Source organism: Cololabis saira, chromosome 23, assembly GCF_033807715.1.
Source record: "Cololabis saira isolate AMF1-May2022 chromosome 23, fColSai1.1, whole genome shotgun sequence".
NCBI classification, from domain to species: Eukaryota; Metazoa; Chordata; class Actinopteri; order Beloniformes; family Belonidae; genus Cololabis; species Cololabis saira.
The window spans coordinates 14,170,638-14,187,971 of NC_084609.1; the positions used below are offsets into that span (position 1 = coordinate 14,170,638).

Consider the following 17,334-nt stretch of genomic DNA (forward strand, 5'->3'; position numbering starts at 1 on the left):
CAGAGCAACAGCTTGGGGGAAGAAACTGTCTCTGAGTCTGGAGGTTTTGGCGTCCAGTGCTTTGTAGCGCCGTCCAGAGGGGAGGAGTTCAACCAGACTGTGTCCTGGGTGTGAGGGGTCTGCAGAGATGTTACCTGCCCGTTTCCTGGTCCTGGACTGGTACAGGTCCTGGATAGATGGGAGGTTAGTCCCAATTATCCTCTCCGCAGACCTAATTTTCCATTTTCACAATATTCAAAGGCGAAGATTGCTGACTACCGGTATATCACAGATGTCACTATTTATATCAAAACTGTATTACAATTAAAAGACGTTTGGTAACATTTGGCCTCCTGGTGTATTTTGAATGCTTATGTTGGCACATAAATTTGTGTTTCTTACACCAGTGCGAAGTCTATTGTCTTTTAAAATGGTGCCAAATCCATTCATCCATCCTCTCTACCAGCTTCTTCCAATTCAGGGTAACGTGGATCTGTTGGAGCCTATATCAACTTTCTTTGGGATTGTGAGTTTTGTTTGTTGCACCCATGAAGAGAAATAACCAAATTTTCTCTGCCAATGCCAAACAGCTTATTCTGCTATTGACTTGTGTTTGGTGTAATTTATTGGCTTGGATTATTGAAGTCTGAAGAAATGATACATATTTGCTATACATTTTATTAATTGAACAAACGTGGGCCTCAACAGCCTGGCACCTCCTTATCATACTGGTCACCAGCTTGGTCACATACTGACATCCTGTTCTTCAACTAACATTTGCTGCAAGATAGCAAACAAGAGTCAATAGCAGAATAGGTTCTTTGGTATTGGCAGAGAAGATTTGACAAGTTCTGTATGGGTGCAAGACACACACTCAGCTCTGCTGATCATCTCACAAATGCATTTTTCTTATTTATAAGAATTAAATGTTTCTTCATTCTCTCATGATATACATTAGCATTTTAGTCGCTCGATAGTTCAGAGCCCATTTTTTTTATTATTTCAGTCCAGATGCTTTCAGTGTGGCAGGTTTGGACTGCAGGCAGATAAATAATTTTTACTGAGGAGCAATGCTATTGTATAATGTGCAGAATTTGGTTTCCTATTGTCTTGTTTAAATAAGCAAAAAAACTTGAAAAAAAAAAAAATACGCACAGGGGCCTGAAATCTGTACAGGCTATATCATCCAAAATTAGCTGTGCTTCCACAATAGTGACAGTTACTAATGCCAATGGTTGACTCTTGAAATATTTGCTGATGACAAGCCAATCCATCACACTTCTGTTGAGCCTGGAAGATCCCATATTGAGGATTTCCAAACAATAATTTCCCCTTTTGATTCATCAGAGGATAGGAATGTTCTCCATTTCCTCCGGTGGATATGAAACAAACTTGGGGAAGGAGGTGTCCTTGTTGGATCGTGTTTGCAGTTTTTCCTTTCGTGCCTGGTAGATTTTTAACTTGCACTTATAGCTGCAGTGACAAAACTGTGTCCACTAAAAGTTATTTTAAGAAGTGTTGTTGAGCACAGGCAGAGGGAACACTGATAACCACCAGTTATACCATTTATATTGAAATTGTTTTCCTCTTTCTTTTGTTTCCGTTGCTGAAATGCTAACCCAGTGCAGGAGTGGCATACCGGTACTCCCCCCCATCTTTACTTCTGAAAAACACCTCCTCCATTGATATGCTCATTTGATTTTACTGCCTTCTGGCCAGTTACTGTGATTCATTATGAGAAGTGACATTTTAGTTTTTTATGTTGTTCTATCTCATATCTCTTAAAAAATGTCACTAATAACAAATATGACCTGTTTTTATTTCAACACTGTCACTGTAAATAAAACAGAGTTCAGATGTCTTGATTTATTTCAGGCTATAAACAATGGAAGCTTTGAAATGACAGCATTTAATGTTGTATTAATTTTCAGTTATATTAGTTTGGACTTTTATCTCTACCTGAAACATAATTTTAAACAAAAAGGAAAGAGAAAAAAAATAATAATAATAAAAATAAAAAATGATAGTAACAATCATAACATAACTACCTGGGGGAGATGTAATATTTTGCCATTCTTTTCTTTCCCTTCTTTAAGGGCATGGCTGGGATTTGACCTTAAATGTAGACCATTTTTGCCACTTTTGAGCAAAATCTCTTCCTCTAATTCTCAAACAAAAAGTCAATCTTTCCATGGCGTATATTTCTTCAACAATGTCGAGCCATTGTCTCAGTCCTGGGGGGTCGCTATACATTTGACAATTTTATATATTTACTTTAAATGAATAAAACTGTCTCAGTAATTGATGTCTCAAATAAGATACATTCAGTATTATACTCTTAAACATTCAAAATACAGAAGTTAAGCTTTATGTCAAACACAACACGGGAACACATTTTAAATGTGATTCGTAAATTGATTTGATTTGATTTATTTTATTTTTGTACATGTAAAAAAAAAAGAAACAACACTTCATGAGAAGTTTAAAGGAGCATGAGGCTCCTTTTAAGAAATGAGACTCTCTAGCGCCACCATTCACCACGACGGCCGTCGGGGGTACTGCAACCAACAGTGAAGCCGGCACGGGAGAACGGGGAGAACGTGCATGCAGCGTCATGTGACGTCACATCCGCAGGACAGCGCGGGAAATTCGGGACCGAATTGCAGCACATTTTGCAGCACACAGCCTGTTCAAGGCAAAGGAGAGATACACTAGAGGGCTCATTCTTTTGGGTTTGGAACGCTTCATCTGACATTATTACTAGAAAACTTAAAATGTATACGGATTTTTTTCATAAATCCTGCCTCAATCCGGCCTCAAGCTCCTTTAAGAAAACAACAACACAACAAAGAATTTCATCCTTTAAAACTTGCTATCTTGATTTACATGTGCCAAAAAAGGAGTAGGAAGAAGTGTAAACTTATTTAGTCCTACCCAGGGGTGCAGATCCGATGTCAGGATTGGGGGGGGACACTAACGTGATTTTAATTTTTAATTTTTTGCCAATATGCAACTCATACCATGCCATAGATTGGTCCATTGATCCACCAATTGATTATTGAAAAGGCTTCGTTGAAAACAGACGCATACGACCGGGAGGAGGCAGGAAAACAGTGGAGAAGTGAGCCACATGTTGGCTACGGGCAGGTACGAATGTAAACAGAACGTTGACAAAAAGTCATTGTCGAGCCCGTCAAAAATTTTAAAAATATTAATTCAGACTAAAAAAAAAAAATGTATGGAGTAGCAATACTTTCATTCTGTACACCTCAAAACGCACCGTGGATGTATTATTTTTTTAGAAATATATTTTTAATAAATATTCTACATATTCAACCTTTAAGTCTGAAAATACATTTGTTCAATTTTGAATAATTTAGGGTATTTTTATTAGGGGGGACAATTCATGTTTTTCAGAAATTGGGGGGGACATGTCCCCCCCGCCCCCCCCGGGATTTGCACCCATGGTCCTACCCCCATTCACTGATCATTTAACCTGTATTTATAAATACTCACACACTGTACTCACACTGCAAATTAAATACATGTATGAGCCGTCTAATACAGTTTTAACTAGAGGAAGAAGGGGATTGGTGCAGAAAACTTTGTCTGGTTTTGATTGTCCAATCCGGGAGCTCCAGGCACCTGCTCGGGACCTAAGGAAAGTTTTGTCAGCCATTGAGAAGTTGAGGTGGGCTGGTCCACTGTGAGGCCCCGGGGAGAGGGGGACGGGGAGGTAAAGGCTGATTTATGGTACCGCGTTACACCAACGCAGACCCTACGCCGTACGGTACGCGTCGATTTAACGCGGGACCATAAATCACGCTAGGTAACAGCTGTCGGGCGGGACTCACCTGTCCGCGGCGAGGAATGGATTCTTCCAGGAACTCCATCCTCTTCCAAACGCTCAAAGTGAAAACTTTTTAAAACTTTATCCGTGTTGTCCGGAAAAAAAGTGCTCACACAGTCAGAAAAAGTTAAGTTACCTTTTTCGTTTTAATGGATTAAAATGGCCTCGGCGCTGAAGTTGAGCAGGGATGAACTTCTGGAAGTTGACATATGCGACACAGGCGTGTGGTCGGAGGAGGAGAGCGGCGTCCAGCTGGACTCCTCCACGGCGTCCCTGCAGGGGGATCTCTCCGCCCTGGCGGCTCCCAAGACCTCCATCGTGGACTGCCTGCTGGTGGAGCTGTACGAGGCCTGCGGGGGGGCCGGCAGGAGGCATGCGGACAGCTGGGACAGCTCCACCGAGGCGTCCGGCTCCGACGCATTCCCGGGACGCAGCAGCTCCGGCTCCGGCTTCCTGCAGGAGCTGCAGGAGAAGCACACCCGGAGGCTGCAGGTCAACTACCTGGCCCAGAAAGGTGAGCAGGGACGGTGGGGTTTGGATTTAGATCATACAAAAAAAACAAAAAAAAAACAATTACACAAAACAAAAAAGAATACAAATAAACAGTCATTAAACAAAATCAAAGGGAACTAAACCTTCATACCCGAAAAGGAGTAGGAGGAAGTAAAAAACGTATTGGGTCTTACCCCTTGTTTCTATTTAAATTTAGCTTAAGAATAATAATAATAAAAATTATACCTGTTATTACCAGAGCAATTATAAATTAAAGCTGCAAGCAGCGATGAACGGGCCCTCGCGTGTGAAATTTTCACCCATAAAGATCAAGGACTCAAAAGTAAGTCCGATGACACCACCCATGACTCTTTATGTCAAACCATTCAAAAAATATGGCAGAAAGTAGGAACTATCAAATATCGACCAATCAGAAGAAGGGGCGGGGCTAATTCCGGCCAATGAATGTCAAGTACTCAAAACCGAGTCCGATGACACCACCCACGAGTCTCTATGTCAAACCATTCAAAAGTTCTGGCAGAAAGTAGGAACTATCAAATATGGACAAATCAGATGAAGCGGGGACGCGCCTTTTGGCGTCTAGCTTCACCAAGGTAACTTTTTTGACTGAGAAAAGTAATGCGCGTCGTTGCAGGATGGAGACGCACATTTTGATGTATAACACACCTGGGTGCACGTTGCGGTTCGGGCGAAGAGCAGAAATTGCATAAATTGCGCCAAAATTCCACGATTAATTCAAAATAGCCGACTTCCTGTTCGGTTTCGGCCATGGCGCCAAGAGACTTTTCTCTAAGTTGCGACATGATACAGGTGTATACCGATCTTCGTGCATGTACGTCAAACCGTATTGTGGGGCTTGAGGCACAAAGTTTTCTAGGGGGCGCTGTTGAGCCATTAGGCCACGCCCATTCATGCAAACCATTAAATATAAAATGTTTCGCCAAGCCTGCCTTGCGTGCAAAATTTGGTGACTTTTAGGGCACGTTTAGGGAGGCAAAAAGGCCGTCGGAAGAAGGGGAAAAAAAAAAAAACAAGGAAAAAAATTCCTACATATACAATAGGGCCTTCGCACTGTAAGTGCTCGGGCCCTAATTATAAGAAAAGAGGTAAAATAATAAAAAGCACAAGTTTTTAAAAAGTAATGTCATTGACAGCTAGAAATCAAGCCAGAAATCTTGGTGTAATTATTGGCTCAGACCTGAACTTCAACAGCCATCTAAAGTTTGTCACTCAATCTGCCTGAAAAACATTGTTAGAATTAAGGGTTTTCTGTCTAAACAGGACATGGAAAAACGTATTTATGAATTCATTTTTAGTAGGTTTGATTATTGCAATGGCATGTTTACAGGCCTTAACAAGAAATCTATCAGGCAGCTGATCCAGAACACTGCCACCAGAGTCCTTACAAACACCAGGAAACTGGACCATATTATACAGGTCATGAAATCACTACACTGGCTTCCAGTGAGTCAAAGGATAGAGTTTAAAATCTTACTGCAGGTTTACAAAGCACTGAATGGTCTTGGACCAAAATACATGCTTGATCTGTTAGTTCCTATGAAGCTCCCAGACCCCTGAGGTTCATCTGGATCTGGTTTGTTGTGGTTCCAGAACCAGAACCAAGCAAGGTGAGGCAGCGTTCAGTTACTCTGCTCCTCACCGGTGGAACAAACTTCCTGTAGACCTGAGGTCTGCTCCAACTGTAGATCCTTTAAATCAGGCCTAAAAACATTACTGTTTACTGAAGGTACTCTTAGATTAAATACTTACCTACTATACTCTACTGCCCTGCCCTTACTTTTTAACAACTTGTGCTGCTTTTAATGTTGATGTAAAGCACTTTGAATTACCTTGTGTTGAATTGTGCTATACAAATAAACTTTCCTTGCCTAATGTAACATAACTGAAAAATTCAATGCAACTTTGCACAACATGGTGATACACTGTAAAAGATAAGAAAAACAGGACATAGGAATGCTTCAGGAATGCTGCTCTGCTGGAATATGACAAAATCATGGTGGTGGACATGATCTCTGCTGGATCAGCTTTGTTGCTTTTAACTGCTTGTACTTCCCTCAAGCCATTTGTAGCATTTATTGTTGTAATTTTTCTTTTTTGATTTGATGGTGGCTGTTATAGGTTATGGCACAATTTTCTGCAAGACTGTTTGTTTCTTTTTGGTCATTTAAAAAAAAAGAAAGTCTTAATGTCAGTCACTCTTACAGGTCTGTTATACACTACTGACACCTTTTGCACCCACTGCAGAACTGAAGGGAGTAGGAGATTTATACAGAAGAAATATTGATGTAAGACGATTTCTTTTGTATGTGTCCATTTTTGCCTCAAGAGTCTCCGGGTAGCTGTAAATTAGATAGATCCACAATGGGTTAAAGTAACATGTTAACATTTTTTTAACATATCTTCTTACCTTTTGTGAATAAGGCTCATGCAGGAATCTGGGTCCTCAGAGGTTAAGACAGTGCAAACTATTTTACAGATTGGGCTTCCTGCGTCTCAGACAGGCAGGTGGATATTTGATGAACATGGTAACAGGAGTTTTGTGACTTTTACTTAAGAAAAACAGTGATGCTGGAGAATAAACCTGCTCTTATTATCTTTGGCTTGATCCTGTGGGAATGACCAAGGCACTGAGTGACATATTTCTCTGGAGTGAATACACAAGAGATATTTGTATATGCTGTTCTCATCTTAAAATATTGACAATGCAACCTCACATGATGTTTTCGGGTTAAACGAACACAGATACAGTATGAAAGCTCCCTTTTCAGCCACATCTGTACACAATAGTACACTGGCTGATGATGAAGATAGAGAGGCTGGATAATTCTTGTCTAATGTGATGTTTGTGATGTCATAGATCCTTGAAAATGTTGATGGTTCACTGAATCACATGTTTTCAGACTTGGAGACCCCTTAAGAAAGTCTTAATTATAAGAAAGATTTTCAGTTGGTTTTGACTTCACACAGTTTTTTATCTTTATATTCTCGTCACCTTAGAGTACAGCCACAGCGGTGCATTTGATAATCTGAAACTCTGTAGACCTTTCCTTGGGTTTATAAATTACAGTTTGCATAATCTTTTGTGATCATGGATGTCCCTTAGTTCAAACAGCAAAAGAATCTGGAGAAGGCGTTCTGTAAAGTAAAGAGACGTGGTTTGCTTCTCTGCACTTGTTCGCTGTAATTAAATTTTTTTTCACAGGGATCATATCCCCACACACTGAGACAATGAAGATTAGAGTATTGACGGCTTCTTTACTGCTCCTCGGCGTGTCCTGCTCCTGCAGTGTTTCCTCGGAGTCTTAACCGGCATGTTGCTGAGTGTCATGTTGCTATTGTTTCCGTCTGTTAAGAGTTGAATCCTACAGTAAACGTAGCCCAGCCTTGTGAGCTTTAGGTGGAGAGAGCAAACACTGAACTCATAAGAGTTGAACAATGCCGAGGGCTGCCACTCGGGAAGAGGAAACGCTCTGATAACGCCTGAAGGAGAGAAGTCAAAACATGCCTCTGTTCTAATGTGTTTGGTGAACTCCTAATGGTTTGTGGAGAAGCTTACATCCCTTTTGTTAAAGATTAAAAGAAAAAAAAAATACTTTTGATCAGCCACGCTGTGCTTTTTTGGGGGGGGGGGGGTTTAAGCAAGGTAAAAAAAAATCTCTGTGGACTCTTTGGAAATAGAAGTAAAAAGCATATTTTTAGTTGTAGCTTATTTGGTGTTTAATTGATCCCAATTCCAGTATAATAAAATTAACCGTAGCAGTTTTGAGTTTTAGGGAATTTCTGACGGAAGTATAAATTAATTTACCAAAAAGGACATCATTATATTGGATTTTTGCTCCAGTCAGTCAATTACTACCTCATGTGTGGCCTAAAAGTTGTTTACCCTTTTTTTTTAATTTTTATTATTTATAATTTTTATTTTTCAAAATGAAAACTGGGACAAAAATAAAAAGGTTAACAACACCACATTTCACATAATCAAAAAACAAAACATTACAATAACACACACAAAAAAAAAGACAAGGGGGTGGGGGGAAGGGTTGGTACAGAAACTTTAGGAATGATGGTGCCTCTAGCATCAGTTCAGGTCCAGCTCTAAAAGAAGAATAAGTAAAATAAAATAAGAATCACAGCCAACACAACAAAACACAACACAACACAACAGGTCATATTATTATTCCCTTATTCTCAAGTGTTGTCTAATGACAGTCCATGGGGAAAATTGGTCATTTTCATTGTCTTTGAGGATTGCGGTTGCCTTTTCCATTGATAATAAATCCAAAAAGTCCTTCAGCCAATTGTATTTGTGAAAGCAGTTTGGTTCGCGAATCTTCCAGTTCATAAGTATTGTCCTCTTCACAGACAGAAAGGCGAGAGCAATGATACGTTGCATAATTTTTCCATGTATGTTTTCCACTGCACTCCCCAATAAACATACAACAGGACATTGAGGAATATGAATATTCAAAATAGCTTTTAAAATGTCAATTGTTTACCCTTTTCTTAAAGGCAGTGTTGGTTTAGAAAGTTGCTTAACAACCTGGTCACAAGATGACATCAAATGATTATTAGTCAAGAAATTAAGTATACATTTTCCCATTTTCTTAGCTTATTCATTGGGACAAAAGGGTCAGATTTGGACACAACAGACATTGCAAAACATTTAACGGGCTATCCAAGATCTGAAACTTTTCAACTGTTGAAAATAGCATCCACTCTGGGATTCATCCATATTGTAAAGTCGGCTGGTATTACATAATTGATGACGGTATGAATTTTAGTATTAAATAGAGATTCAGGGTTGGGGGTCCAGAGTAGAGTTTAGCAGGTGAAGTTGGGCACGTGAACTTCTTCCCCTCAGAAAGCTCCCTCCACATTTTAAAGTGTCCATAGGCAAGATACTGAACACCCACACTACTGTACTCCAATAAGATCACTGGTTTGTTGTTGTATAAACAAAGCTCTGCTTTCTGTATTGTAATCAAAATGACTGTGTAAATGTTTTTGTAAATGAAAAAGCATATGTAAAATGTTCTGTAGAATCCAAATGAGGTCAAAAGCTCCCTTTTTATTTATTTCCTCTCTATTTCTATCTCTCCTCCAGCAGCTTTGACCATGTCGACCAACATTTAATCAAAATGAACCAGAGGCAGTGAGACAGCTGCAGTGGCAGGCGCAAATAACTGAGGGTTTACCTCACAAGATGGCACTCCAGTTCCAGCATCCCACATATCTTCATACATTCTGCTGTTAATCCTTTTTTCATACCCCTCTGCTGGAAGAATTAATTGATTATTCTATGTATCTAAAGTGTTTGAACAATATATTCTTACATTAAATGGCATCATAAGTAAAAAAAAAATTAGATTTACAGGGTTTTGAGTTTTTATCCCAAATAAATACAAGGTTCATGAGCTCTCTTATGCAAAACTTTAGTTGAAACTCTGAAATAATTTAACATTGGGGATTCTATTGATTGATCAGATTCTACTGTGGACTGCTTTTATAAGGAGGACAGTGCAGCTTCATCAGAGGAGTGATCAGCTTCTGTTTCATGCAAACTGCTTTGTTTCTCTCTGAAACTGTTTCTCTCTGAAACAAACAGCCTTACGCGTGATATCTTGTTCATCGTTCCAGTTGTCCCGAAGTATGATGGTGTGATATTAATGTAGGATGAGAAATGGCTGTCAAAACTGTGTCAAAAAGTAGTGGGCGACCGATAATCGGCCGTGGCCGATTATCGAATTCGATATTCATAATTTTATTAATAATCGATATCGGCCCCCCCAAAAAAAAATCGAAAATTTTTTTTTTTGATTATTTTTTTTTTTTTTTTTTTTTTTTAAGAAAATCGGCTGCATAAAGTGCATATCTTATATTTACATTTTTAATGATTTAACAGTGGCGGCCCGCGATTTAACGAGGAACCATAATTCAGGCTTTTTCTTCCAGAGCTGAGAAACGTCACCTAGTGTTGCTTAAATGTGGCCACATGAAATCAATTACTATCATCAAAACAAAGTCAAACAAGACTATATGACGTCATATTTCTAACAATAAGTGAAAGTGATGCAAAGTAAAGGAGGAGAGGATGAAACATTGCAGTCCCTGCACCTACAATTTAATATAAAGGTGCTCTAAGGGGCCCCTCCTGCTCAGAGCAGCTCATCCTGGTAAAACCTGGTAAAACCAGGTAAAACCAGGTAAAACATGCATTTTTGGAAATTTACTCCACAATAAATAAATAAACAATAATATTATGAACCTGAGGGTTTGACTTGTGGTGTTCTTTGACTTATTGTTTACACTTTACAGTTACACTTACACAGTTTGAGTTACAGTATGAAGATTCCTCTTATTTAAGTTATCCCATGCAGCTTTGTTTTTATTTATCATTATTGAGGAATGCTGGTGTAAAGAAGAGGGATGGGGGGGGGGGGGGGGGGGGGGGTTGCATCTAATGTGATCATTTACTGAAATACTGCATTTTCTTTTTGTATTAAGAATGTTCTAGTTAAAGCAATAAATTGCTCACCATTCATGTAAATGAATTCTTGTATTGAAATTTGTTTTCTCCCAAAAAGGTAAAAAAGGGTAATAATCGTATCGGCTGATATCGGCTATCGGTCTTTTTGATTTCCCCCTAATCGGTGATCGAAATAATCGAAAAAAAGGCTGATCGGTCGGACACTATCAAAAAGTAACAAAAAAACATTGGCAACAACAGTCCTGTCTCAGATCTGTGTCGCGTCCAGTGAAACTCTGATTGTAAAGATTATGTTTCAATAATTGGGCTGCGAATGTGTGTGTGTGTGTGTGTTTATAAGGAGAGTGTGTGAGTGAGTGTTCTGGTTTTCATTTCCTCTTGGCCTGCAGCTTGGAAAATGGATTAATGAGTGTCATGTCCTGATCTGACGGTAAAAAGCAGATGTCACACGGGAGTAAAGACATATCTAGTTTCATGCTGCTCCTGATTCTTGACACTGGATTCTTAAACAAATGTGGGAAAACAGAAGTGTGTTTTAAACATTTAAGCAGATTTGTGAGACAAAAATTCAGGATGAGATGGAACTGTTGGATGTGTTAATGCTGAAAGTTCTGACCTGAGGCTTTTGAGTTTGTTCATGTGATTCTTCTATGATGATTGTTTCAGTTAAGAGAAACAATGTGTTTACAGTATGTTTGTGTCTATATTTGATTTTTCAGCTCCGGAGGAGTTGCATTCAATAATCCAGGAGGCCAAATATCGTTCAGGCCTGCAGTCGGCCAAACTGTTACGGCAGCTGAGGAGACGGGACCGACTTTGCAACAAGGTGCAGAGGAACTACGACATCGTCACGGCGTGTCTTCAGGCTGTGTCACAAAAGCGACGTAAGACTACAGTCCTTCTTTTTATTTAACACCGAACCGGTACTAATATACCATACCCTAAAGTGACTTCTTTTAGACAATCAAAAAGATCTCAAACACCAGTTTCTGTCATCTCATTTGATTATGAGGCTCCCAGAAATCCAATTTAGAAATTAATCTTTTTAATAATACAGAAACGGTTAAAATATGTAGTTGAGGCTAATTGAATTTAATTGATAATCCTTATTATCATATGTTGTATTTGTCTCTCTTTCAACTAACATGCACTAACACATGAACCTCACGGCACAAATACTGTAAATGATTGTTTTTTTAAGGTTGCACACTAGTCCTCTTAGTCGTATCACGTGTAGTATGAAAAGTAGTATAAATTTGCATAATATACTGGGAGTGATGCCCCAGACGCTCTCTTCAGTATCTCCTCAATCTTTAAGCTTGAAACGGCTACAACATGCTAAATTGAATATTCTGTTATGTAAGAAATCTTTGCAGTCACATCACTGAATTTGGTTTTCCAGCTAGAATATTATAAGATTAGAAGCTCTTCTTAGAATAATATATACAGTAATGAAATGTGGTATCCTCTATCTTAACTTCTCTATACTAATCAGGAATTTAGTTGGAATTACAGCACTGGGGGCTAAATCCTCATGTCAGTAGGATTACTGTCAATCAAACACTTTCAAGCAAGGCGGTCTTTGGAAATTTCCCACACACAATTAGCCCTGAAATCTGAAGTGTAATTCTTAATTATCTTCTTTCATTTCTTTTTTTCTAACCATATATTTGGTTTGTAGCTCTAGAACAGGTCTTACATTTATGCATCAGCAAAGACAACAAATGAATAGATAAGGGATAAACACAGTAAGTGATAATTGTTATTTCTATTGCTGTCAAGTGATAAAAAAAAATGGCGCGATTAATTACTTAAGATCTGTAATTAATTAATCTAATTAATCTCTTTTTTTAATCTCACCTAAAAATTGCTGCAAAAAGCCCTCAACTTGAGGTGTTTTCCTTTTTAAATTGATTACATTATTGTGGCAGATCAAAAGATTGATGTATAACAACAAAAAATGTGGCTTTATAAAGTACAGTAATTTATTTATTTAACAGACTTGAACAGATGAAGTCCTAGCCATAGAACATTCGCCAGCCTCTCGGTCGCAGACGTGCGCATGCGCGCGGTGCTCTCCTCCACTCTAGTTTGGGGAAGAGCGTTGCTATGGCAACATCGTTGCTGCTAACGTTAGCTGTGGCTGCGCGCACTCTGGTCTCGTGCATTTTGCTGCTGTTTTAAAATTGACTCGCATTGTTGTTTTTTGGGTTGTGTGGTCATTTTTTTTATGAATTTCATGACATTTTTTCCTTACACAAAACCTTTTCTTTCTTATGAATAAAGTGTCAAGCAACTGGTGACATTTGTATGGATGAAGCATCAAATCCCTCTTACCTCACCTCTGACCCCTGAAGTGCAAAGCTGGGCCTTAGTAATCCACTTGAAAATCACCATCATACTCAAATGATCTCTGATCCTGGCTTTTGTATCTTAATAACGTGTTCTCCCTGAAAGAGCTGGTTTTGATGAACTCGGTTGGTTGGTAGTTTGTCTCTGTTCTCAAGATGGACCTCTAGATCATACAGATGTGACACTCTATGTTGTCAGAACCACAGAACCATTGAGTAGATGCAATGCAGCAGATAAACAATATTATCCCACAAATGTTTCCCACAGCTCTCAGAAACTTTGGCATTACGCCAACGTAGCTTTAATATGCACTTGCTCTAAATAGCTGCTTATGTTTCAGTTTCAGCTCTGTGTTGGTTAGTCTGTTTTTTAGTTGTTTCACTTTAGATGCCACATTTGGCTTAACAATTTTTACATGTGTTTCTTGAAAAGGATATTATCAGTTTAGTGTATGAGAAGCATGCCTAATACGTTTTCAGATCAGTAGTCCACATATAGATGGCAATCGTGTAGTTGAGTGTCACTGAAGGGAAACTTGAGACAATCTGCTGCATCATGAAGCATTTGGGTTTTATTTTTTTTCTCATCATCAAGCCAGTTTTCAAATAATGCTTTAAGATAAAAAAAAGTTAAAAACAAAAATCAATAAGCGTCTTCTCCAGCCCCAGTGAGTGCACATCACTGATTCAGATTGCAATCGGTATTTCCCAAGTGTTTTGTCTTGGCTTGTATCTGATGAAATAACTCACTGATGGTATTTTCTGTTTTTTTTTTTTTTATGAAAGAAATCCCTAGAATTCATTGAAGAATGGGTTAAATGTAAATTATATTATTCTGCTTATACTGTTGTCGCTGCATGGCATCGTTTTAACCGGAATTGCTCAGTTGAAAGTTACAATTTGTACATTTTACGATACTTCTGAGGAATTTCATTTGGCATATATCATTTTAAATTAGTCTGACTTGTTATTTTCTGAACAAAAGTTGTAGTCCAAAGAGTCAGCCAAATAAGATGACTGATTTTAATATATTGCTGAATTTGTTGTTACTTCAAATTGATTAAAGAAGCCAACTTGATGGCTGAAAACAGATCACTAACTAACATTTTGCAGCCTTGACATGAGTATGTTATCGATTCGGGAAGCTGGATGACGAGCATATGAACGTCATGAACATCATATGAGCTTTTTTTTTTTTTTTCTCAACAAAGTTGTGAATCTTGGATCTTTTGAAAAGAAATGTTCCCCTCCCATAAGCTTAACTTCAATTTTCTAGAGAACCCCTCAGTTGGTCATTTTTCATACAAAAAATAACATTTAAGCTTTTGCAAAGAAGTTTCATATCACTTTGTGTTGTTTCAATTTTCTATAAAAAATGTACCAGTTCAACCTCATGCTGATGGCTCTGAGTGCAGTCCAGGATTAGTGGAAGAATCACCTGTAATTACTTATTAAAGTCAAGTTTAACCCTGTTTTTCCCCTTTTTTTTAAATGGGCAGTTGTGGCGAGGCTCTAAATGTTCAAAAAGATGAAAGGACTGCATTTGATTAATTCTTACAAAGGAACCCAAGTTTTCCATCAATGGCTCATTAATGCAGCTGTATAAGCTTACATGGATGAAATCTGTTTTGGGAAGGATGTTCCGCCTCTGCTATCCTCCACCATTACCTCATTCTTTTATGTCCTCCTACATCTCTGCCCATCCCTGCACCTCCTCCTGGTGACGCCAGACCAGAGGAGGATGGAGGCTGATTTATGGTCCGCGTTAAACCAACGCAGAGCCTACGCCGTAGAGGTGCGCGTCGCCGCGTACTCTACGGCGCAGGCTCTGCGTCGCTTTAGCGCGGACCATAAACCAGGCTTAAAGAGGCGTGCAGCATCAGCAGCACCGAGCAGGAGCAGGAGGAACCGCTTCTTCCTCCTCCAGCAGTCGCCTATTTTTAACGTGTCTAGTGGCATTGACAGTGAATCTTTAGATGTTTTTGCGCCACAAAATGAAGATATAGGGTATCTAGGGACATTAAACTTGAGTAGAAGGCGAAAAGTGCACCCGAAACCAGTTTGAATCGGTTACATTCTGGTTTGGATGAAGAGCTGCGCGTCTGGTCGTGAGGATGTGTCCCTGAAGGAGGAGGCATTTTAACCGCGGAGAACGATGAGGTGATTTTGCGGGTGGAAAGGCTCTGGTTCCGGGATGAGGCAGGAGCGGCTCCCCGCCGCCGGGAGGAGGCCGAGGGCGGCCGCCAAGCAGCGGCAGCGCGGGTCGGGAGGGGTCGGCAACATCATCAGCAACGTGCTGAAGAAGCGCAACGGCATCTCCAGGAGCGCTCCGAGGCTGCTCTGCACCCTAGAGCCAGGTGATGCCTCTGTAGGATGCATATGCATGCTTTGGTTTTATGCATATCACATCAAGATTCAAGAGAAGATTCAATCTTTATTGCCACATCATATTACTAAACATGGGTCAAAATCTTGGTTGTGCAGGCTCATCATTGCAGTTAAAAAAGATAGAGACAAAGTGCATGAATAATCTACATGATACCGTAGGTGGAATAAAAAATAAATAAAAAATAGTCTTGGGCCTATGTGTATAATATAAAAATCTCTATTAACGAGAGACATGGCTGCGAAATCAATCCTTTTGAGTGTTCCTTTTCCTGCTTTTGTATTTTGGGTGTCTTATGTTGCAATGGAGATATCCATTAATTATGTTTTTGTGATTTAATATTACTTCAGTGTCTGATTTCTGTGGTTTAAATGCTTGCTATGATGCAATATGCAATATACATTAATCCACTGGTTGGTTACAGCTATACATTGATTTAATAGGTTTACCCAAACACATATTTATGTTAGTAATCTGTTGCTCTATTTAACACTTGAATGGGTTTTGTAAGAAGTTAAACTCATTATCTAAACTGATTTAAAATGGTGATCCCACTGCCGCCCAGGGAGAGAAGGATGGTTTCTTTGTATGATGCATATGAATGCTTTGGTTTTTATATAAACCCGTTTTTGCATATCACATGGCTGCGAAATCAATCCTTTTGAGTGTTCCTTTTCCTGCTTTTGTATTTTGGGTGTCTTATGTTGCAATGGAGATATCCATTAATCAGGAATGATGTTTTTTGTGATTTAATATTACTTCAGTGTCTGATTTCTGTGGTTTAAATGCTTGCTATGATGCAATATACAATATACATTAATCCACTGGTTGGGTAAACCTATTAAATCAATTTATAGCTGTAACCAAACACATATTAATGTTAGTAATCTGTTGCTCTATTTAACACTTGAATGGGTTTTGTAAGAAGTTAAACTCATTATCTAAACTGATTTAAAATGGTGATCCCACTGCTGCCCAGGGAGAGAAGGATGGTTTCTTTGTATGATGCATATGAATGCTTTGGTTTTTATATAAACCCGTTTTTGCATATCACATGGCTGCGAAATCAATTCTTTTGAGTGTTACTTTCCCTGCTTTTGTATTTTGGGTGTCTTATGTTACAATGGAGATATCCATTAATTAGAATGCTGTTTTTTTGTGATTTAATATTACTTCACTGTCTGATTTCTGTGGTTTAAATACTTGCCATGATGCAATATGCAATATACATTAATCCACTGGTTGGTTGCAGCTATAAATTGATGTCATATTTTTTTAATTTATCACATAGGTTTACCCAAACAAATATTTATGTTAATCTGTTGCTCTATTTAACACTTGAATGGGTTTTGTAAGAAGTTAAAGAAGCTCATCATCTACAGACTGATTTAAAAACGAATCAGATCTCCAGTGAATTCACCATCAAGTTAATTCAAGTGTTTGTTCCCCCCCAAACACTTGCGCATGAAATCTTCTGACTGACAATGGAAGCAGCAAAGATACTGCAGTTGTTGCGACTATTTTGTTGTTTGTGGGCTTTTTTTGTGCCACTTAACTGATAATATTTCCAGAAATGCAGTTTAAGTGCGTTTACCGTGGTAATGTGGGAGATGAACTCAATTTGTAGGCTTATTTTCCTCCCTTTTGCCTTTGTTCCTCATCCCTTCTGTCTCTGACTAAGCACGTTTTTCCACTTGAATTTTGTAATAATTTAAGCCCCCGGAGCCTGTTGCCGGTCTGAGCCAGA

The 17,334-nt window shown here is 38.9% G+C and overlaps 1 protein-coding gene across 4 annotated transcripts in view; it reads left to right on the top strand.

The window, feature by feature from the left end:
- The first annotated feature begins 3,847 nt into the window (after positions 1–3,847).
- The window catches only part of tbc1d30 (TBC1 domain family, member 30), a 29,984-nt gene continuing 16,497 nt past the window's right edge, over positions 3,848–17,334 (top strand). For 2 of the 4 annotated variants that reach the window (XM_061714418.1, XM_061714421.1), the window contains exon 1: positions 15,090–15,558. In XM_061714418.1, coding sequence (XP_061570402.1) covers positions 15,396–15,558 — 163 coding nt within the window. In that variant the 5' untranslated portion in view covers positions 15,090–15,395. Of the gene's footprint in view, positions 4,344–11,569; positions 11,735–15,089; positions 15,559–17,334 lie in introns of those variants that run through there. The other 2 variants (XM_061714416.1, XM_061714417.1) reach the window with 2 other exon arrangements.